Genomic DNA, 23,232 nt, shown 5'->3' on the forward strand with positions numbered 1-23,232 from the left:
GTAATTACAAGAGTAACTTGGTCCATCACCAGGAATCGGCAGGGGAGGAAAACTCATGGTGCTCACTCTGCCAGAAATAGCTTAATCTTGATGAGCAGGAGCCTGATCTGACTGAAGTTCTTGAATTAATAATAAAATGTGGTATCTGTCTTCTATCTGCTGTACAGTAAGTCATTTTCAGTAAATGAAATGAAACATTTTTATATCCCACATGTTTAGGAGTTGGATTTTATAGAAGGTATTTTTGTGGGAAGTGTAATTGGTAAGGAACTCCCCTGTTCCAGGTGCACATTGTAACCAATTCAGGACGTGATGTCACTCACACAAGGGGACATAAGAGTTGTCCATGGTGTTGTACAGGAGCACCAGGAGACTTTAGGCTTTATACTTGAATCTGGCTTTCTTGCTTTGCAATTATTTTTGTTTGGGCTTATTCTCGGTCCTTTTTCTCACTTACATAATTATCCCAGATCTGAATGTATGCTACTTACCACTACTCTAGTCATGAATTTGACAGCCAGACAGAAGCAAACTAAGCTTTTCTTCCTTGTTTTGATAGCTGCCTCAGGAAAGAGAAAAATACACTGCTGGCTGGCAAAGCTGGAGCAGACCCAAAGTGATAAACTATTAGCTGGCTTCCCAGTTGTACAGGGTGAGGTGGAAGTGGCTGTGCTGCAGGAAGAAGTGAAATTGTGTTGTACTGGAACATACTGAGTGAAAGGCTGAAGGTGGAACTGCTTCAGAAAGGGAAGAACAAGAGCAAGTTCCAGTCTAGTCCTTAGAGGACAGTTAGCCTCATATGTGTGTACAGGGTTCACAAAGGGCTGTAATTGTAACATTTGTCACAGCTGGAGCTGGTGGTTTTTAGTGGTTGATAGTCTTGAGGAAGAAATTTGGTACGTGCTGTTCTTGGCCTCTCTTGTAAGAGTTTCTGCTGTTGTAGAAAGGAGGCTTACCTGCTCCATAGGCTGGGCTTAGCATTCACAGCTTTGGGGGGGGAAACACCAACAGAGAAACCTTGTTTGGTTTGCTTCCTTCATCACCTCTGACAAAGCAGTAAGAGGAACAAGTAAAGAGATTTATTTTTTGACAGCAAAAGGACCTTACTTCTGACTAAAGTAACTCACTGTTCAAAAGCAAACTGCTCCCTTGCCATGGCTTTCAGGTACTGGAACTCACCAAGCTACTGCTTCCAGGAAAACAGATTCAAAATAGTGATTTCCCATTGTGTAGCTTTATGTATCTGGACTCAAATTCTAAATAATGTATGTAGAGTTAAGAACATTTAAACATCATCCTTCAACTTATAAATAGTAATGGCACTGTACTTGATCATACAGTGATGTTTCCCTATGTACTTGAAGCTCATAACCCATGATCATGACTATTTCTTTTTTAAGACTTAAATCTGTTTTCTGAGATTTAGCAGAATTTTTTCTTCAAATACCAGTCCCATGCAGAGATGTTTAGAGCACCAAGACTGGAACATGTGGAAAAGTGGAACATCAAAAAAGTTTGTGTGATCTAGGTTTATTACATGAGTTTAGGTTTCTCTTAGCTGCTGTACTAACCATACTTGATAAAAAATGAGGCATCAACTTGGAGTTAAACAGCAGATGCTTAGGTAAAATTATGCTTAACCTTCCAGAGTATTTTACTATTAACTTGCTATGTCCTTCTAGGAAGGAGCAAAGTGTGAAGTTCCCTGAAGACTTCTCCGTTAACCTTCCTAATCTCCTGAAATTTATTTTACATCACTCAAGTCTTTCTTCGTCAGAGCCCTGTACCAAAGAATGCCTACATAAAGAGTCAGTTCTACAGCAAGGACACATCTCACACTTGGAGAGAGAAATTCAGAAGTTAAGATCAGAAATCAGTGCCCTTCACCAGGCCCACGACCAGCTTGAAGCACAGCTTTCTGAAGCCAGGAGAGAGGAACAGAGACTACAGCAGCAAAAACACACACTGGAAAAGCAGCACAAAACTCTGCAGCTCCACAGTGAGCAGTTACAGGCCACATATGACCAGAAGAATCAAGAATTGTTAGAAATGGCTGAAAAGCTTCAAGAATTAGCTGATGCATCAGAAAACCTCCTTAAAGAAAATGCTTTACTGAGAATTCTGTTGGCATCACGAGGAGGAAAGCTACAGAGCAAAGATGAAGTTGAAGAACCCCTTCAATCTGAGCAAACACTTTCTGAAGATAATGATATATCACTTTCAACAGCTACTGCTGCTTTAGAGGAAAAAAGGATTGATAATATTGATACCATAGAGACAGAGCACAGTAGTGGAAATAGGACAGAATAACTGCTTACACAAAGTCAAGTGATGCAGTATTGGGTAGGTATTTATGCAAATTTTATTGACATTCAATGTAAATAAAGACTTCCCCCACATGATCTAGAAAAAGAAAAATCAAATGGAATATTTTTGTATACTTGAACAACTTATTAGATACCCCCATCTTAAGAGAAGAGGAGAATGGAAAACACTTTCTGCACTTTACTATTGCACTAACTTGCAAACACCTACCCATTTAAATGAAAGATACTGGTTTGTAGGGGCAGCAGTTTGCAGCACCTCTGACTAAAGACCAGTTAGTTTTCACTGGCTTTCTCTTAAGCTGCTAGAAGGGAAATCAGACCTTTGATTTATACTTTTCCATAATTTCTGAAATTTGCCCTTTACACTGCATTCTCTTTGCTGAATTAAAATAGATACTTCACTTGTGTAATCAGTAAACTTGAATGGACAAAGTCATCTTGTTACAACTGTTCTGTTCTCAAACTTCAGCACTTTGTATCACTTTTGTATCCTGGTATTCTGACTGGATACCGCAAGAGCCATGTGTGAACTGTTCTCTATTGAAAACTCCAGGAAGTCTTACTGAATTAATCCTGTTTTTCTTTGCTTTTAAGAGGTCTCAAATACAGCTATTTAAGTGTACAGGTCTGACAATACATGCAGGTCTCTTGAGAGCAGTATTTTAAAAAGCATGTGTCAGGGTAAGAACATTATCAGCTGTACCCAAAATGTTGTACTCAAGAGGCAACAGCAGGAGCTTTTTACTACTAACAGCATTTTTTTGCTTCACATTACAACTTTCAATTTTAAAAAGGCAAATGTAGCACTAACAAAGCAATTCAACATCTTAGTGTAGAAGAAGGGGACAGTTTTTCTAGGCCATTCTTGTCTTGCATATTGTTAAAATTCTCAAGCAAGCTTGCTAGGCCTTAAGTTATTCCATAAGTGTAAGTACAAGAAGCAAGTATAATGCTTCCTCTGGAGCTGAATTAAGGCTAGGCAATTAAGTGTTTAAAAACATCAATAAGCAAAGGAGTTCATGTAAAAAGTAATAGAAAACAGGCCAGTAACCTCTAAGCATGTGTGCCTACACAAAGAATTAGAATACATAAGCTGCCATTGGCTGCTCAGTGTTGTTCCTTCTCCTCTCCCCAAACCTTTGCAGTTCAGACCTTCCCATTTAAAATCTTTTTACCAGTCCTACAGCTGATCTCCAGCACAGGGCAGGAAATGTGTTATCTGGAAGGACTTGGCCATTGCTCTCTAAAAACTCCTACAAACTGACCAGCAATAACCCTTACACCCCTGTCAACAGTAGAAAAGACTGAAACTTCTCCTCTTGTAATACAGTTCCATCAAAAGTTATATACAAGATACATTAACTGAAATTCTAGAGTTGTCTGGCTGTATGTATTACAAAATACCTTTTTGTAACAGGCTGTTAACATACACCCTAAGTACACAAACCAGGGATCTAGGAAGAATTCATACTACTTGCACTTAAGCCTGTTTTGCTAAGTAACCACTTATGCAGTTTCAGCACACAGACCTGTGGAAGACAGAAGCCTGCTCTACTGCCATTTCAAACACCTGGAAACCATCTGGACTTTCCCTGAGGGTTCAGTATCCATCATAAGTTCCCAGGTTGGAACCCATCAAAATGGCAGTTTCCTTGCAGTAGCTACATAAGAACTCAGTTCTAGCAGCCAAAAGCTTAAACAACATAGCTGCAGCTAAAGGAACTTATCCTTCCTTGCTCCTGTGTTTCCTCCTTCAGCATTACTGAAGGTTTATCCCTTCTTTTTAAACGAAGTTCTCTGCATCAGTCTAATAAACTGTTCAAAGGAGGAGTTCTGGCTGCACACTCAGTGTAGTAGCAGAAGCAAGCTTTAACTGCAGATCTGGTTTTGGAGCTCTGGTGTCCCATCCATGGTAGTGGCTCAGGAGTCCCTGTGTATTATACACAGTTGTGTCATATTCCTGTATGTTACAGAACACAAAGCAAGAAGTTTCTGGCAGCCTATTTACAGTTCACAGTTGTAAAGTAGTCCACATTGCAGTAGTAGCTCCATCAAAATAGGCTCAGCTAAATATTCAAGTAACAAAAAACAGTAGTAGTCTCTTCACACCAGTATATCCCTGTGCCCATTGCCAGCAATGGACATTACACTATGAGTCAGCTCCTTCCATAGAGGAATTGGGATACAAAGTGGATACACTGATGCAAAGTGCAACTTCTCAGTGCATGCGGTTGCAAACAAAGCTTATTTAATTCTCATCAGGGTGTTTTCTGAAGAGTGCACGTGACCAGGTTCTTCACAGTATGGAGATGCTTCTGCTGGTTACACACCATGAGCAGAGCCCATCTGCAGGTGTTGCTCTGAGTTAGCTGTGTACTTCCGGGCCATTTGGAGTTAGCTTAGCTTTCCTCTCCACACAGGGTCCTTTAGCAGAGTACTGCACCAGTAGAAAGGGCTCTTTGGTTTCTCCCTCACCCACAATGCTTTCCTCATCCTCAGACTGGCTGAGCCTCTGCAGCCGCAGGTAGCACCAGCAGCCCAGAATGAGGGCTCCCAGAGCCGCAATGGCGATCAGGATAACGATGACAGTCACCACGCCGGTGGTGGGGCTGTGATCCGTGATGGACATGGCCAAGAGTTCAGCCTGTACTCTTCTTCAGGAGATTTTTCTGTCCTCACTGCCAGTCTTGATGCATCTTCAAACTCCTGCAGGGTTAAAAATAAGTAATGAATTTGTGCAGTTTTACTGCAGTCAGCAAGATTATATTCATGGCTGGTATTGTCCACAAGGGCACATGATCCTCTTGCACTCCAGGGCTTTGTGCTGCTCCGTCATAGCATCACAGAACCACGTTTTGGCTCCTGACATGCTTGAGATGGCACACGGTCAGCCTAGTAAGAGGTAATAATCTTCACTAGGAGGTACAAGACAAGACTGAAAGCTCTATGGAATTATAGTTTAGCACAGGGAGATTTAAGACTGTTCATACAAATGCTGTATCGCAAGTGAAATCTCTAATCCATGACGAGGCAAGCAATTCAGCTACCTTTAGTTTTTCTCAAGGAATCCTACAGAAACAGTACATTTGAGTGCCTGGCCTTTTCTAAAAATCAAATTTACAAACCTTCTTATATACTAACAATTCCAGGATTGGTAAGCTAATTGTGAAGGTAATTGCAGTGCTGATGCTTTACTACAAGTCTGTCCATAACAATGGTCTGCTTACAAGGGCTGGGTACATGGTAATTAATTGTTTGTTCATTGAGCACATAAAACATCTGTTGCTATTTTCATAAAAAGCAGGTAGAGCTGTATTTAAGACTAAAAAAGCACAATGGAAGCATCTGCTCCTCTTAGTGGCTTTAAAACCATATGAGAAACATAGTCTGTTAGGACTGCAGCTAGAATTGGAAGAGAGGCAGCATCAGGAAACTGAAGAGCTCCAAGACTTCCTTAGTTTGCTGTAGTATGAGCAGGAAAAAAAATTATACAGGTAATGTCTTTTGCTACTTCTTCCAAATTCACAACCCTATTTTCAAAAAGTCATGTGAGCCTTGTGTTTAGTTTCTAAGTTACTGTTTACAAAGGTGACAGTTTTACTTTCCTTCCTTCAACTAGGCCATAAAAGGTAATGAATGAATGACTTGCTTATTTCCTACTACCCTAGCTCTTCAACAAAGCACAAACTCATGCAAGACTGTAGTAGAGACCAGAGCCAGTCCTACCTGGGAACATCTCTTACCTCTGTACTACTGTAAAAATCAGGTTAGGGCTCAGTGCTGCCATTTCAGGTACAAAAGATGCAGTCCTTAGAGCTGAGGCCAGCTTGAAGCACACATGTGCCTTTCTCTGGACCTGTACCCACTGACTGGCAGTGGGGTAACAGGAGGATCTTCTGGCTGCCAGTTTGTTGGGGGTCACATACACTTATCCAGGAAAGGCTCCTCACCACCACTGCTGCAGTCTCAGCTGCAAGTACAGCATCTTCATAAAAAAGCCCCTCAGAAGAAGTCAGTCTTAACCCACCCTTACCCAGGACCACTGGGTTACAGCGAGTGTCACCCAACTGCACCAAAAGTCTCATCTGCATTTCAACACGAGTCAAGGCAGTTACAGTGCAGGATCCTTACCAGGACAGCTCATGCCAGAGACCAAGTTGGTTCCTTGATGTGTCATGGAATAACAGACCCATGTGTATCACCATTTCAGCAAGGACACCACTACAGGGTTCAGCACGTGTCATTAGAATCCAGTGTCACCTAACTTGCAGACACTCTGGTTACATTTCCAGCCCTGTAAACTACAGCAATCGATAGCTTGTAGTGTATCTGATACAACCAGCCAAGTTCTGCAGACCCAATTTTGCCTAAGTAGTAAAACCAAACCTGACCACACCACACACCCTCAGCAGGGCTGTGTGCCCACTGCAGCCAGAGAATTGTATGATTTGTCATAATCACCTTGGTTCTGCAATGCTTATTCAACACAGGGTGATCAGCTGAGGGTGATTAAGAGTGACTTTCATATAATTGATTTTCCTCAGGGCAGGTCTGAAGAGCAGCACTGTTTGATCCAGCCAAAAAGACAGTTTACCTTGCTTCACATGCAGACTCTGCACAAGCCACACTGAGGCTTCTTCTGCAGCTTGCACTATTGTGACAGCCTACTCTTCCTCTACAGCAGTTTGGGTCAGCATATAGCCTTACATTAAGCAGTTACTGTCACCTTGAAAATAGTTTTTCATAGTGGAAACTATTGCAGATGCTGCCCCTCTGCCAGTCTTTGAGTAGACAGCATCAACTATATAAAGTATGAAACTGTTCCCATCACCAGCCTTTCCTGGCAATCTTGTTTCAGGATGCAGGAGACTGATTTATGATGACTAGATAATTTTGAGTCCAACAAGGCAACTTACAGATTCCTCTTCAAGATTTTCTTGGCCAAATCCATAGGTTAACTTTGAACTCTAACTCAAATAGAAAACATTTAGAATTTTAAAGAACTTCACCTCTCAATGAAAAAGTGTAGGCATCCTTCCTTCAGGCATATCCTCTTCCCACTCAGGGACATGAGAACCAGCACCCTATATAAAGTCAGGTATTAAGCATCTGTACAGATGGCACAAACAACTAGTTAATAGTGTGTGACAGTAGCTTTAGATAGTTTGGCACCTATAGTGTTGCTAGCTCACACTGCATTTTTCTGGCTCTAGGTCACTGTACAGCTAGAGCTAAAGCTCTCCTGGAGTCTTAGTTCTACCCTTAGCACAGCACATTTGCATGTTGTAACTCTATTAGCAAGAACTTCCAGAGAACTCTTGGGATTGTGTTATTTTCTGGACACACAACTCCAACCTTGCTATTCTTTCCACCAGCAATTGACTGGAATTCAGATTAAGCTGTCTCCATACTCCCCTTCTTGACAGGGGAAATACTGCATTTTGTAGATCCCCTTAAATTAATTTAATGGCCACAAATTGTTCAGGCTACCTGAGCTAAAAAGCCCCTATGAGCATACCAGGAGCATTGTCTTTGTTCATCACTTTTACTGGAAGGTATTAGAGGCTGTAAATTCCTGATCTTCAAAGGGGGTGGCAGCACCATCCATATCTGGTGGCACTTGTAGAGCTGTGTCCCTTCCCACCACACTTGCTATCAAATCAAGCATCTAAGCATATTTACTCATAGGGAAGATTAGTCAGATGACTGGTGTGAACTGCAAATAGCCTATTTTAGTTCTTACAGCAATCAAGCAGTGAAAACATCAGCTAGAAACCATTTTTCTATAATTAACTTGCTTCTCTTTTTTGCCTAATACCAGCTTCTACTCAGAAATTCATTTGTGAAGTTTTATTATCCAATTCAGAAGCTGTAACTAAAGGACAAACAGAAAGGCAGTCTGAATTGTAGAAGGCTGCTAGCGGACAAATGCAGTGCAAGACTGAAATTAGTTGCTAAACCAAGTTTTTCATTATTACAGGCATTATGCTGTGAGGTTCACTATTTTTAATGCCTGCAGGCATGTTTCACTGCTACCATTCAACCAAAGCTGTAGGGAGAGGCTTCAAAAGCAAGTTTACTACAGTTCACCCAGATATACTGAAGTCCTCATCAAGCAGTTATGGTTCAAGTATTAAATCTTTCACCTTTTTTTTTGGGGGGGGGGAGGTGGAGCTGCTGTATTATAGTGTTCTACCTAAAGTAAGTTAAATGGGGCACAGTAAAGAAATGAGAATAAAACTGTCAGAGTGACTTTCAGCTTAATTTAAAAAAAAAAATCAGTAAAAACTGTTTACTTAAAAAGCCTCCAACAACAGCTTCTATATCAACATGCTTCTAGTTGTGAAAAATGCTTTCTCCTGTTTCTCTAGTAAAATCCTTTTTGAGGAATACTGCATACTCATCACAGTAACATCCTTCTTGCCAATGGAAGGCAAGGGGAGAACCCACTGGGAAGATCAGTGCTGTACATTTACACATTGGCACACAAGTGTGTACAGCACCCACAATACCCACAGAAAGCAAAGCCTTTACAATACAGGGGTGCTCAGGCTTCACCACTTGCACATAAAAATGACATCACTGTTATTCTTCATTAACTCCAGTTAATACCACCTCCTTGTGATAATGCCAAATTACCTTGCACAAGCTGGGGCTTGGCCAGAGGCTATTTTAGAATCAGGGAGCTGTTTAGTAGAAGGCTTCAATGCAAATCGACTTTTCCCAACCCTTCCTGTAGTTTTGATGAGGAATAGCAGAACAGGGCTTTTCTGTGGCTAATTAGCTGTGGACAGTATTCAAAGAACTTAGCATTCAGGCAATTGTTTGACACTCTAGAACAAAAGCTCATACTTAACAGCACTGGCTGGAACAGCAGTTAGTCCCCACATGAGGTGTAGTGGTACCTTACTCTAGATTCACTTTTAAAGCTGTGCACCAAGGTAAACCACACAGAAGTTGGTCGTTTACAGAAGACAGCTAGATGGAGAGATGAGAGAGTAGCAGTCTGAGATGTTTTCCAGACATGACAACAGTTGAAAGAGCAGACAGACTTCCTCAGCAGCAGTAAGTGGAGGAGGTTTATGCTGTAACTGCCTGTCAGGCAAGTCAGCCAGTTAATGCAGAACTAGAAACAGGCTTACAGTGTTAACACCATGTTGACTTCAGAGGCAATTGCATGGCTGGCAAAACATCTGTCAGAGTCCAGATTTTTATCTGTCAGTGTCACATCCACATGGTGCTCTAATGAAAAGTCTGACAAGATAAGAGTCACTTCTGACATTCCATTACCAGAAGTACTATGTTGTATATCCCCTGGCATAGCCTAATTCTTGATATATTAGAAAAATTACTGAGATGCCAACATTAAGTTTGCTGATAAAAACAATGGTTTTTTTAAATTTAGATTCAAGGTAGCTCTCCAAATGTGTCATTTTGGGTTTTTTTAATATCTTTGTCTAACAGCAGCTGCACAGCACCTGATGTTCCTGACAATCAAACAGTTTTTAACACACAGCTCAAATCTTTAGACAGCAAGTATGCCAAGAGTCAGTCACGTACCTGCACCAAGCATCTCTGGCTAGGAGTCCTCTATGCACAGAATTTCTGAGTCACCTTATTACAAAGGCAAAGGTCACACCGGTTTTGGATCTTGTCTGGCAAGTCTTCCTTCTCGCTCTTCCCCTGTGGAGAGTGATCACATTGGTCTCTAGCTGCTCTGCATTCTAAGTGCCTTTCACTTTTGGCTTTCCAGTGACATAATCATGTTTAACTACCAGCCAGTAGTTAAACTGTGCCAGTCTGGCACTAGCAGTCAGGGAAAGATCCCTAACTGTTTCACCTACCTGCTAATCAAGGTAACAGTCTCACAAGTGGTTTCAAGTTCTTTAGGTTTATTCAAAAGCAGTATCTACTGACCAGTGTAATGTCTACACCTACACTTGCGTCAGGAAAAGGAAGTGCACGAGATGCCAAGGTACACTGCAGATACTCAGAGGAAGGAACAAGACTCAGTCTGAACAACATGAGTTACCAAAAACTCCCGGACTGTCATCGTACAGGTCGGTTTGGACATAACCCTGCCGCACGTACCGAACTCCTCGCACCGGGCGAGCAGGGACGAGCCTCTCCGGCCGAGAGGAGTCCGGCGCCCGCTCCGAGCAGGCGCTGACACTCCGTGAGGCATCGCCTTGTGACTGCAGCACGGCAGGGCGGCTGCGAACGCCGGGAGACGGAGCCGAGCGCCGGGCGAGACAGCACGGGCCGGGGGAGCCCCGAGCCACCCACGGGGCCCACGCGAGGCCTGCGGGGCGCTCAGCACCGCTCGGAACCCGGGCGCGGACACAAAGAGTGAGAAGGGCCGGCCCCGGCCCAGGGCGGGGGGACTCGGGGGGACCTCAGGCGGCCCCAACCGCAGCGCGGGTCCCTGCCCGCCTCACCGACCCCCGCCCCGGCTCACAGCACGGCGAGCCGCCCACCCCCGCCCCGCAGGGCTCCGGGCCGCGCCTCCCCGCATCGCTCGCCCGCGGTCACCATCCCGCAGCAGCCCAGCGCACCCACCAGCCTCGCCGCGGCCGCGGCAGCTCCTTCCCCGCCCGCGCCTCCGCCTTATAGCGGGGGCCGGGCGGCGCCGCGCGGCGCCAATCGGGGCCCGGGCAGCGACAGCTGACGGGCGGGGCGCCCGCGGCCCTTCCCTCCCTTTCCGTGACAGCCCCGGTGGGTCCCGCCCCGCGCCGCGAGGTGGAGAATGGAATCGCAGAAGACAGTCGCGGAGTCGGAGAATCATAGAGGCATGGGATCGTGAAATCAGCGAGGTTGGAAGAGATCTTTAATAGCATCCCGTCGAACCGTCAATCCAGCACCATCAGAATCACCTCTAAACCACATGAACCAGCACCACATCCAGACGCCTCTTCCTCTTATACACCACCAGAGGTAGTCCCGCCACCACCGGCCTGGGCAACATATTCCATTGCCTGACGAACCCGAACAGCCGCCGTCTCAGCTTAAAGCCATTTCCTCTGGTCCCCTCACTCCGAGCACAGCGAAGAGACCGGCCCCAGCCAACTACAGCCTCCTTTCAGGCAGTTGTAGAGAGTGATGAGGTCCACCCGGAGCCTCATCGGGGCTAAACAAACCCAGCTCCCTCGGCCACTTTCCACAGGACATATTTTCCAGACATTGCTTGGCGTGTCCCGGCTCCGGCGGCCCGCGGAAGGCTGAAGGGCTCCCTTGAAGGGCCGCGCTCCCTCCCCTCGCCCCCTCAGCCCTCAGCCCCGCGCGGCGTCGAGGCGAGGGCGTGAGGGCACAGCCGCCCCCGCCAGGCTCTGAGGGTGTCGGACCTCGCTGACCCAGCCCCAGCGCTCTTCTCGCCAGCCCCGCCGGGGTAAAAGCCCTCAGACACCTCTGTGGCCCCGCAAGAGGCTCCTTCTCATTTCAGCGGGCAGCCACAGGACAGGGGCGCGGTGCTGGTGGCACTGACGGCCCCGCCGTCCCGGCCAGCCCTCCTTCCCTTTCCCCGAGCAAACGGCGCCTTGCCCCCTGAGGGCGTCTGCCTCAAACCTGCAGAAAGGTCTCGTTCCCAGTATAGAAATTTTATTTGGTAATTCATGACATGGTGATGCAGTGAGGAAATTGCCCAATACGGGTATTTGTCAACCTTCGGCTGAAGTTGGTCTTTACTGGAGTAAAAAAGGATATTGCGACTCCTCTGATGTGGTACAGTTACTGGTAACAGAGATCCCAACTTGTTTGAGGTTCATCTGAAGTCTGGCAGAATAAGTTTTCAGGGAATAGACTGTGACAGAAGATCAAGTTTGGAAGTCACCATGACTTACAGAAAAACTTGTTTTACAACAGTTTATATTGTGATTTAACCCCAGTCAGCAAACAAGCTTCCCATTAGCAGGATGGGGGAAAGAATCAGATGACTTCATTTTATTATTCACTTTTAATTATCAACTCTGCTTTCAAGTAAGATCCAAAACGTAGCCCTACACTAGCTACTGAAGAAAAGTCACTCTGTTCTAACCAAAACCAGCACAACTGAAAAATTTTCTATGGGGTAAAACTAATTTTTCCTCCTTTAAATGGAGTGTCCACCATGAAACAAGGTGCGTGGTCTCTTTCCATTCTCATTCAGTGGAAAGCTAAATGGGGCCCAGTACCCTTATGGATGTCTCACCTCTTCTACTTGCTCTTTAACCATCCAGACACAAGTCATTGTTTACCTGAGGGCTGTACAGCCCCCTTCACCTATGCTGGTGTGTCAGAAGACCTTTCTAAGATGCCAGGTAACTCTGGACTGCTCCCAAATCCTATCTAGCCAGTTTGCAGTATTAGCAGAGCAACTGTTTCATGGTACACACTGCCCCAAGCACACCATCCTATATTTTGTTTAATCAAAAATTTATGGTGGCATGGAATATCTGAGATACCACAGCCAGTTAAGAACATTTTTATAGAAGTCATTGTTTAATGTAAGATTAACAGTTTAAACTTTGGATCTAATAAGAGTAGTGCAGCATCAGTTTCTACTGTCTTTATGCATCAACCACCATAGAAGAGATGATAAAACACTACTAAACCTTAAAAGCTCCTAACCTTTTTTGAAGAAGTGTAAGAATAAGCACAGACACTGTTTACTTCCCCTGCTGGTAGCTAATGGTCTGAGTAATCTGGCAAAGTAGCATTGGCCATGGCTGTAACCTTCTGTGACTTGAGCAGATGCAAGAGGTAGCCTTTGGACCAGTAATTTAATAAGATATCTAAATATCATTTTGATACTTGGATCTCCCCAGAGATGCCTGTTTACTTACATAACAATGGACAGAGTCTCCATCCAAGTGTCCCGATCCATTTCAGTGAGAAGGGTCATGCCCTTTTGTACAAAAATCATGAATGCAATTACGACAAAGCTGACTGGTAAAAGCCATCCAATAATAGCACAGCCTTAAGAGAAAAAGACTGGCAGTCTCTTTTTGGTATAATTTGAAAACTTTTTGCCTTTGAGAAAGTTTTAAGAGTCTTTTTGTATCTTATATTTAATAAATGGCACAGAGAACAAAGCGGGTTCATTCACATCAGTTTCTTATCTTTGTAAATGGGCTGCTTGCTCTGTGCAGGCTTGGATAGGAAATTTCCAGTCTGTTGTGGAGAAAGTACAGGGCTGTTAATCCTTCAAAATTGCTTTAAAAACTCCTCTTACTTTCCCACCTTCACCCATCCCCAGTTAAAGCTTAAGGCTTTCAGCAGGAGCAAGGGTCTAATGATCTCAGATCCACACAGGGGGAGCAAAGAACCCACTGTATTCTTCACCAGGAGCTGCTGAAGCATACTCAGTTAAAGCCACTGAGTAATATGGCTTCCAGCTGTGTTAAGGATGAAAAAATCAGGATTTTCTCTCATTTATTTACTGTTGATCCTTAGCTGTGCACAAGTAATGTACAACTGTAAACATGCTACTACAGGAGATATTTTTCTCTTCCTTAGAGAATAATTACAAGTTTATCAGTACAATTTCAATATTCATAACTTACATAAAGAGATTTGACAATTTTCTGAATTTATACTGTCATTTAAAGCACACACTTCTGCTTTGATGTTTTCATATCACAAGCACTCAAGAGTTTAAACCATTACATGTGCTTATAGATGTCACTGGGAATTATCCACAGAAGAATTCTGGGGTCACCTGTGCTTGCCACTGTGACAGACAGTGCTGGAGCTATTCTGACCCAAGCATAGTTTCCAGCAGTGTTGATTTTAAGTGTTGCTAATTATAGAGATTCTTTTGTTTCTCTTCAGGGACTATACCACTGTCAGAGAAATAAATTAGTAGATTATGATATGCCTGTGTTTGGTTTTTTTTGTTAGAAATAAATTTTTTCCATTGTTTGCAAATTCACATCACACACTCTTTGTCTTCTAATGTGACTATTTTAAAAGTACTTATTTTTGGAGTTTCCTTCTGTCAGTTGTATCCTGTGCCCTCTAAGTATATTGTTTGTATATTCATTATGCTTCAATTTTGAACAATTACTGTCAATATTTGTTCCTTTAATTAGGGACATATGTTGTATTACTTCTGAAATGGTGGCCAGTAAAATAAACCATGTGCTCCTTCTATTTCCACTGGGAAAGACAGAGAATATGCAGCAGCTGCATATTACACCTATAATATCTGTTCCATTTCCTGTTGTTCTGTAGCACTCCTTGGTGCACAATGTGTTCAGTAATCATTGTGCACTCTGGAAAGTTTATCAGGGAAAGAGACCACACAGAACAGTTTTTCAGGTCTGCAGGGGGATTGTTAAAAAGGACAAACTGCTGCTGTCTCTGTTTGAGGAGGTGTAAATAGCATCTTGCACCTTTACATACAGGTCACTGGAGAGCACATACACAGAAAATGGAATCAAGCTGACCCTCTCCAGCAACTTGAGCAGGTTTTATATTTTCTTATTTCACCTGGGAAAAAATGCAGGAGAAATTATTAATCCAGCTCTGTGCATGAAGAGAAATGAAAGTATATAAAGAGTTTGTATGGGTTAAAGTTTAATTTTTTTTAAGTTTTGCAAAACCTCAGGGTAATACTAAGCCAAGATTTGCTTCCTCTACCAGAGCATGCCCCCAAATCTTTTCTTGCATTCTTTTGCTGTGGAACCCCACCAATTTTTCTTAGCCTTCTGCTTAAGAAAGCAGATGTTGGGTTTTGTACTCTGCTATTTGTAATTATGGGTATGACTCATGAAGTGTAAAAACACTTTTAAGATTAGTGTGAGAATAGACTCACTGTATATCTGAACAGTAGAATCAATCCACTTCTGCATCAGTGCTGGGAATACCCACCATACCTATTTAAAAGAAAACCCTCAAAAGATGGTTTTTATATGACAGCATAATTGAATGGTGCATTCTCTAATTCTGATTAGTGCTGTTAAGTGGTACTTCATGATGAGAGACTGTGAATCCAGGCCAGGAAAAATGGATTGTTTAAAACCCATCTGACCATAAGCTTTAATTTAGGATTCTGAAGGCTGTAGCCCTTTTTTGGCATAGAACCTAAGCTGGGAAAAGAGGTGGTTCTGCTTGGATGCCTTGCATTCTGCCCTGAAAAGACAGCTTTTATATGTAACTCCATAGATGATAAAAGGTGGAAACAGTGCTATATATCATATTTACAATGAAAATGATAATCTTTATTTTGCTGCAACCCTAGGAATAGCTGCAGTTATCTCCTATTCACTGCCATGGCTTAAAAATATGCAAAAAGATGAATTTACTGCGTTGAACACAGCAAAATGTTGATCTTTGTCTCATGTTTTGGAGGCTGTTTTTGTACCTGAAAACTGATGAACAAGGTACAAAGCATTTCCTTTGTGCAGCAGTTATTTCTAAAGCTCTCTGCCAGAGTAGTGAAGCATAGTGAGAAAAGACATCTGGTGAGAGTGCCAGCACCTCAGGCTCACTCCGTGGATCTGGGTGCAGTCAGTTCCCCATCCTTCCAGGTTATTACTTAGCATCCAACAGTCAGTTTAAAACATGTTATTTTAAACTTGGGAACAGACAGGTTTTAGCAAAATCAAATGTTGCTCTGTCATTAGGCTGCAGGCCCAGTCTGTGGGAGACAGGAGAGGGAATGTTTTCCTAGTTAAAAGATTTGGCAGTGTAACAAACTTCACTTTGAAGGAAGAGTGTTCTCTTGGCACTATAGGTAACTCTGTTATGCTGAAAAATAGATTCCTTGATATACATTTGGAAAGCACATTTGTTAGAATGGTTCAGCATTTCCTTCAATTTAACTTTGCCACAAAGAGATTTGCAACAAGACTATTCCCTGTTGCAAGACTGGAAGCAAAGGCAAAAAGTTTTATTTTCATTCCTTCTCTCATCCATGGATAAAACCCCACATATTTTATGTTCCAGCCTTTTCCTACTCTGGACGAACTTAGAATGCTCTTATTTCCTTCTCTCATCAGTAGTGTGGCCCAGAATATGCTTTTCCTTTGGCAATGCAGTCTCTTAGGACAAACAGTCTGCAATCAGCTTCTGACTGGTTTCTTAGTAGGAAGCTGAATGGCTGCAAAAATGGAAGAATAGATAAACACAAGCTTAGCAACCTTCATAGCCTGCAGATAGTCCAGAGGAGCAAAATATAAAAATTTGCTTTAAAAATGACATGGCTAACCATTATGTGTGTGGTTGTTTTTTTTTGTTTTCTTTATTTTGTGAAGAAACATTTAATGAAAAATTGAGTGATTTAGTGACCTTCTGGAAGAGTTGGTCACATGAACTAATTTTATTAACTTCTTTCTTCCAGGTATTAAAAAATCAAATTGTAAAGAAGTCTTCAGTGTTTATGTATGGATCTTATACCTTGGCCAATTTGGAGATATCCATAAGTGAGTACTCCATCCTGTACACTGAAACTGAAACTTTATTTTTCAAGTTTACTATTTTAATGAATTTGACCAAATAAACAAAAAGTGGCTTTGAACATTACCAGATTTTTAGCCCTCTCCTTGTTTACTGCTTCCCCTACTGGAGCAAAATTTCCTGTCTTCAAGACATTGGACGTGTTAGCTGGGGAAACCCAAAGAAAATCTGTTAAGATTGCAAATTTGTGTCTTTACATCATTCAGATTAGAGTAGGATTGTTTTGAGACTGAGTAGTCAAACATTTAGTAACTTCTTGATAGTCTTATTAGACTTTATCACTATAGTTCTGCTTTTTCCAGCAAGTGCTTCCTGAAACAGTGTAAGAGCAGTGACACAAATCAGTGTCCCCCAGTGTATTGCGTTTACTGTGACAGATTGCATTGCAGTGAAACATCTCTCCAGATAAAGCCTAGTTTGAACCTTCCCTACTGTAGCAAAGAGAAAAAGAAAACCCTTGTTATTTCAACATTTGTGCCAATTTGCCTGACTTAGCTTTGAATTTTAGGAGCACTTCTGAAAACAAATCATAGTAAACAGCTCAAACTACAAGTGTCAGCTCTTGGGGAAACCAGAAAATTCTACATGGCTGATACCTACCCAGAATAGAAATCTAATGAAACATTTGCTACTGCACTTTAGGACTAACTGCCTGATGCTAGGAGAGAAGGTAGGGATGGTTTAGAGACAAAATGGGGTTTGAGTGATGTAAAAAGGGAAGGTGGAAATAATTTGAAAAACTAAGCCCAAACTGACAAATCAACCCAGACAGCTTCATCTAGTCTCTTGATAACTCTGGTCATGATTTTTTTTCTGCAAGTTTCCTGATAAATTTGGCCTGGATGTTATTTACTCCTCCTGTTTTCCTGGGAGTAAACACAACCTATGAAACCCAGGATAGGAATGTTGCACCAGAGCAATCAACATTTAACACAGACAATATTTAATACATGAAGGAGCTGTTTTATCTACTAGTAGGGAAGACTATTACAGCAGTCTGATTATGAGTAATTGTTTGAGTTGCAATTAAGATCTTCAGATTAATTTCCTGAATACCAGCAATTACTCACTATACTACAGACTGAGCCATAAGCTGTTCTGATGGTGTTGTTCAAAGGCCTTCACTCTCCTTCAGACTCCTGCAACTTAATCTATCTGTAACTTTCCCCTTTTCCATTTACTGCCATTATTTCAAGTGTCAAGTAAAGATTTTTTTTCTCTTTATTAGGATTAGATGTACTCTCCCTCTGCATATCTGCAGCTGGACATAATTTGGATTGATTCTGCTACAGTAGCTGCATTATGTTGTGTCAAATCCTAAATGTCAGAGTGTGTGTTTTTTGCTACATTTTAATTGTTGGTAGCATTCTGTGACCAGTTTAGACAGGGGTAGCAGAGATGAAGAGGGTATGAAATGGAAGTTTGCAGTGGTAGAGGATGCACTGGTCACTGTGTAGGGATCACATCTCCTGAAGAAGGCCACAAAGCTGCAAGGATCACAGAGTTCAAGGTGTGCATCTTGGGAGAGTACTACAGCTCACAACATATGCAAATCCTTAGGGAATGGGGAGTTTGAAGACCAAGAATTCAAGGTGTTAACTCTGCATGGTGAGCAGCACACAAGAAGGGCATTGGTGCTTGACTAGTTTGCAAGTAAGATTTTGCATCCTTGTTTCATCAGCTGTGATGCTTATTTGAGCAGTGCCAAGTCCCTCCTGGGAGGGCAGAGCTATGAGTGCCTGTAAACTGTGGAAGGATCAGAACAGCCTTTTCTCTAGTGACCTGACTGCTTTCTTGACTCAGCTTTTAGAAAATGATGGTTTTATAAATTTTTATCCTGAGAAATGTGGGTTAAGTTGTATATTTCAAAAGTTCAGTATAAATGTGATTTTTGTGGTGCTTTTGTTTGGAATAGCTCTAGTTTAGAAAACTCTATTGCAGAATTTATGCAGTGGTAAAGCTGTTCCTACAAAACAGTTTACAGTAACTGTCAGCATCAGATGTTTTCTAGGCACTACATTTGCCACCTAGCAACCACAGTAGGGTAATTGTGCTGCAAGTCATCCATGTGTGCAGCCCTGTCAGATAAAGAGACTCTGCTGCAGGATTACCCACCAGTCATTAGTCATTAATGACAAGATATCTTTCTTACAGTGCAAAGTGCTCTGGAGATTCCCCAGGGTGAATGCACAGGGCTTCAAAACAGCACTGCATTTTTCTGTAAAAGAAAACCTATATGTTATTCCTTATGGTGAGGTCTCCAGTCAGCAGCTATTCCCTGCAAGGCAACTTTTGTAGGGAATATTTCATTTTTTTTCTTCCACTGCATTTCAGAATTCCAAAACTGGACATGCATATTCTTTGAAGCTTATATTAATTGCTGTAAGAAATCAGATTCACTGTGCTACATGGAAAAAGATATAACCCTTTAAATAGAATGACACATTATGTTTTCCCCTGTCTGTTCTCAGATGCTCTTACACCCCATCTGAATACCATCTCTCCATTTTAGAGACCTCTTTGTTTTTTGAAGAGTCTCATGTCTACTGGACTTTCCTGTGAAGTTTCTCTGCTATTACTCATTACTGCAGCTATACTAATGATGGTTATTCTGGACTGTCCAGAGGCAGACACTGTAGCTGTTCCCATTTTGGCAGCTGGCCCTGGCACTGGCTGAGTGCTGGCAAGGACAATGTGCTGTACTGGGGCTTGTGGGATATTGCAAATTGAGTAACAGGACTTAGAGTGAATGCTGCTGCTGGGAGAGCAGTTACTTATGAACACAGGGCAATTCCCTTAATTCCTGTAGTCTTCTGAACAGTCGAGGACTCTGTGGTAAGAATAGTACAATAACAATAGTATGGTAAGAAAAACAGAGCAAGCAATCTGAAGGACCAGAAAAATACTTTAAAAGCTAAAGGAGAATACAGAGCACTGGGAGGCAGTGTGAGTATCACCCCAGAAACTTGTGGGGATTATCCCAAACATTGCTCCTCTCCATTTTACTCGCTGTTGAAGCACTCTGTGGAAAGACTGTAGCTTCAGATGGGATATAGGATATCAGACATGAAGGCATTCTGGGGATAGTCTTCCAGATTTAGTTACACATTTTTTTAAACAGAAAAATCAAGGAAACGTGGGTATTCAAACATAAAAGGTATTACTAGGGCATAATTTAGATCTGCTCACTCTTATAGCTGTGAGCAGTTTAGCTTTATATGATGTGTGGCTTCTCTTGGAACTTTTTATCAGATATCTGGATAGAGATGTGATTAGTGTGATTATTTGGTTCTCATATTTCTATTTTATGTAGTCATTATTACTTCTGTTTGCTGGAGTGTCAGTGCATAACCAGAGTTCCTTTTCTTTACTTTAGTTCCTGTCTCTGCAGACCTGTCTGCTCTTGACACAAACACTTTTGGTCCAGTGTAGGCTAGTTGTGTTCCCTCAAATAAGCTAACTTATTTTGTATGTGGCAGAAAGGTGATAAAAGTGCACGGTTTCAAAATAAAACAGGGATTTTTACATTTTCATAAGATTAACAGCAAGATTGTGAAAGTTTTTCACGTGTTCTGGTAGAATCCCCTTTCCTACTGTATTAGATTACTATTGGTCATTTATGCAGCTCTAGAGATTTGAATTTTTTCTTCTACTTTCCTCCAGACCTATCCTTCCACTGAAGCAAAACCAGATCTACATTTGCATTCTGATTACATAATAGATAGCCTAATAAAAATAAACACCACCACCTGTCACTGTCTACACAGTGGCAGCCAGTTACAGAAACTGTGGCCCACACTCATATGTTAGCTAATTTACTGTACTGGAAAGGAAAATCCATTAGTGGAAGTCATGAGAGGGTATTCCAGTGAAAATTTCTTTTAAAACTACTTTGTATAAACCTGTTTTTTCTTTCTGTCTTTTCCCCCCTCCTTTTTCCATTTCCTTAACCAAAACTTTGCTCTGACTTTGTGAGGCTAAGGTAATGGTGGCCATGGAAACAGAAGAAAGAATTCAAATCTCCTTTGACTGAGGAGCAGTGGGTTTTTTACTCTCAGTTTTGCACTGTCTAGGTCACTGTTTGTGGCCCAGTTTTGTTCAGCTGGAGATGCTGAACACAATGCTTCTTCAGATGGTGTGTGCAGTGCTCTCCAAATCCCAACTGCCAACTGAAACTTTGGAGCTATGTTTAAGTAAAGCTACAATCAAGAGATTCCTTAGCAGCATGGAAGAGTCAGCTTGAAACACAGCTGCACTTACTGTGCAGCCAGCCATCCTAGCCTGGTGTACACAGAAACTTTATACACATTTATCAGATGTTTCAATTAGGGGTTTTTTTGGTGAAAATTAAACTCTTCTGTAGGAGGAAGCTTGCTCCTACTCTGTTGCATTCTTTTCAGGGCAGACTAAACATATTTGTGTTTTAAATGAGTTTTTTTTGCCCACTTTAATTTCCAAGTTCTAAAAGGACTTTGTCATGGCAATGCACTTAAGGCATTTTCACCCTTTGTAGATACTACATTTGCCCTTCCTCCCAGTTTTTGCATCACTACTCCCTTCCAATACCAGAGAAGTGCCTACAAAAAAAAAAAAAAAAAAGGGAAAGAGCTGTAATTAGGACACCAAATTACTAGATACACTTAATAGCAGAATTAGAGATCAAGAACTTGGCACCTTAAATCCATCTTGGCTCAGCTTTCTTGGTTGTTGCTGAATCAGCTTAGGGCACAGCTTTAAAATTCAATCAGCAACCTTATTATTATAAAAGGGAAATGTTGTTAGCCTTTCAGTTGGTGTTCCCTCACAAAGACCCATCTCTTCTGGAAAATGCTTTATACAACACCCGCATTTTCTGCTGTTGGTGTGTACTTTATGAACTTAGCTCTTTTGTGAGCTAAAGGAGTCACATGAACTGTACCAATGGCTGGAATCATCACAAGTTTGCAAAGCAGTGCTGGCAGAACTCTTCAAAAAGTCTTCAAATGCTCATTTCTCCTCACAGCATAAAAGACTCTCATGATGTGACCCATTCAAATATAGATAATAACTGGGTTTTTTACATGAAATAACAGAAATTTCCAACTTCCATGTCCTGTAACAGTGAGCTTGCCTCTACCTTGTGCCAAGTGTTAAAGGTGTCCAAGCTTCTCTGTGAAAAACTTTAGTGATTTGCTGCTGTAGGAACTTGAAATAACCCAGCTATTTCCAGCCATGTGTGCATCACCAGAGTCTGAAGTGGTGACACATGCAGAACAGAGGGGTGTGAGTATCACACATATCATATCACACACAGTGTGAGTGGGGAACATATCACACACAGGACTAAGTGCAGTGCCTGGAGTTCCCTTTGGGACCCACCACTACCATGGTCTGGGAACTGGGAGAGCTCCCCCACTTACCACGTGTGTGTGATCTGTGCAAAACTCTTTGCAAAACAGACCAAGTTATGCCTTCAACAGTGACAAGCCCTTGGCCATGATCATTAGGTGGAATTAAGCCACAGGTTTTTTAAGCTACAGGGGCATTCTTTATGACCCTCCAGGTACGTTCTGCTAAAGGTTCATACCTGGAAGTACCTGTTAAAGCTGTTAAAGGTTCTGGTTGATTCCTGCTGACCTCCCTATAGGCAGGCATCTTATATCTATAAATATATAAAAGATTCACGGTATTTGAGCTTTATTGAATGTTCTAGGTCTTAAATTTCCACTTAAAAATAGGCTGCAGCAGCACAGTTTGTGTGGACACATTAAAATCTCTTGAAGACACAGATTACCATAACATTTTCCCCCGCATTTTTTTTCAAATGTGCTAAACTTACAGCAGCTTTAGCTAGTTGACATCTTGGCTTTTTAACAGGAGTTTAAGAAAGAAAATGTTAATCAAACTTTCATGGTCGAATGAATCGTTAATCTCTCTAGACTAGACAGAAAGATTACTACAGAATCTCTAAATTTTTCTGGGAAACAGGACTGTAGCTCCATGATATTACTTGCTATAGAAAGTGTTTAAATGCATAGTGAATCTCTTTGTATTTATATACCATGTCTTTGTTTATTCAGACTTCTGCTTTGCTAGGTTAAGCATCTCAGCTAATGACTTCTATCTGTGATTAAACATGGAAAGCAGTAATCGAAATAATGAGAAATGCACACATTTTCATTTAGAATGAGACTGATGCCATGGTTGTCAGAAGTATGAAGAGTGAATTAGAGTTATGTGGGAAGGAAGTCAGGCTTTTCCACAGTTATAAATTAGACTGGCCAGTTGCATGAATAATTATTTGTATGCATATTATTAATGAATAGTTAAACACTTTTCTAGTGCTTCTATTAGATATGACACATGCCAGCTAGGTTTAATTTATTTTTTTTTTAATAAAAAACAACCTAAACAACCTCACAACATTCTAACACAGACTTCAAAGAGGGATTTACTAACTTAAGACTCAGATTCAGGTCATAGTGTAGAACCC

At 41.8% G+C, this 23,232-nt stretch overlaps 2 protein-coding genes across 10 annotated transcripts in view; one reads left to right on the forward strand and one right to left on the reverse strand.

Annotated features, from left to right (window-relative positions):
• Positions 1 to 2,423, forward strand: part of TXNDC11 (thioredoxin domain containing 11) — a 26,204-nt gene extending 23,781 nt beyond the window's left edge. For both annotated transcript variants that reach the window (XM_039732055.1, XM_039732056.1), the window contains one exon: positions 1,683 to 2,423. In XM_039732055.1, coding sequence (XP_039587989.1) covers positions 1,683 to 2,310 — 628 coding nt within the window. In that variant the 3' untranslated portion in view covers positions 2,311 to 2,423. The remainder of the gene's footprint in view (positions 1 to 1,682) is intronic.
• SNN (stannin) overlaps positions 2,340 to 23,232 on the reverse strand; it is a 54,092-nt gene continuing 33,199 nt past the window's right edge. For 2 of the 8 annotated variants that reach the window (XR_005630194.1, XR_005630193.1), the window contains 5 exons: positions 14,706 to 14,792; positions 13,145 to 13,206; positions 10,887 to 12,123; positions 9,888 to 10,010; positions 2,344 to 5,033 (listed from right to left, as the gene is read on the reverse strand). Coding sequence is in view for 4 of the 8 variants with exons in the window: in XM_039732060.1 (XP_039587994.1) it covers positions 4,693 to 4,956 (264 nt within the window). In the remaining 4 variants the exon portion in view is untranslated. Of the gene's footprint in view, positions 5,034 to 7,336; positions 8,923 to 8,966; positions 9,112 to 9,887; positions 10,011 to 10,886; positions 12,124 to 13,144; positions 13,207 to 14,705; positions 14,793 to 18,912; positions 18,979 to 23,232 lie in introns of those variants that run through there. The other 6 variants (XR_005630195.1, XM_039732060.1, XR_005630196.1 and 3 more) reach the window with 6 other exon arrangements.

The sequence above is a fragment of the Passer montanus genome, unplaced genomic scaffold (assembly GCF_014805655.1).
Source record: "Passer montanus isolate IOZ18808 unplaced genomic scaffold, ASM1480565v1 scaffold8, whole genome shotgun sequence".
NCBI lineage: Eukaryota > Metazoa > Chordata > Aves > Passeriformes > Passeridae > Passer > Passer montanus.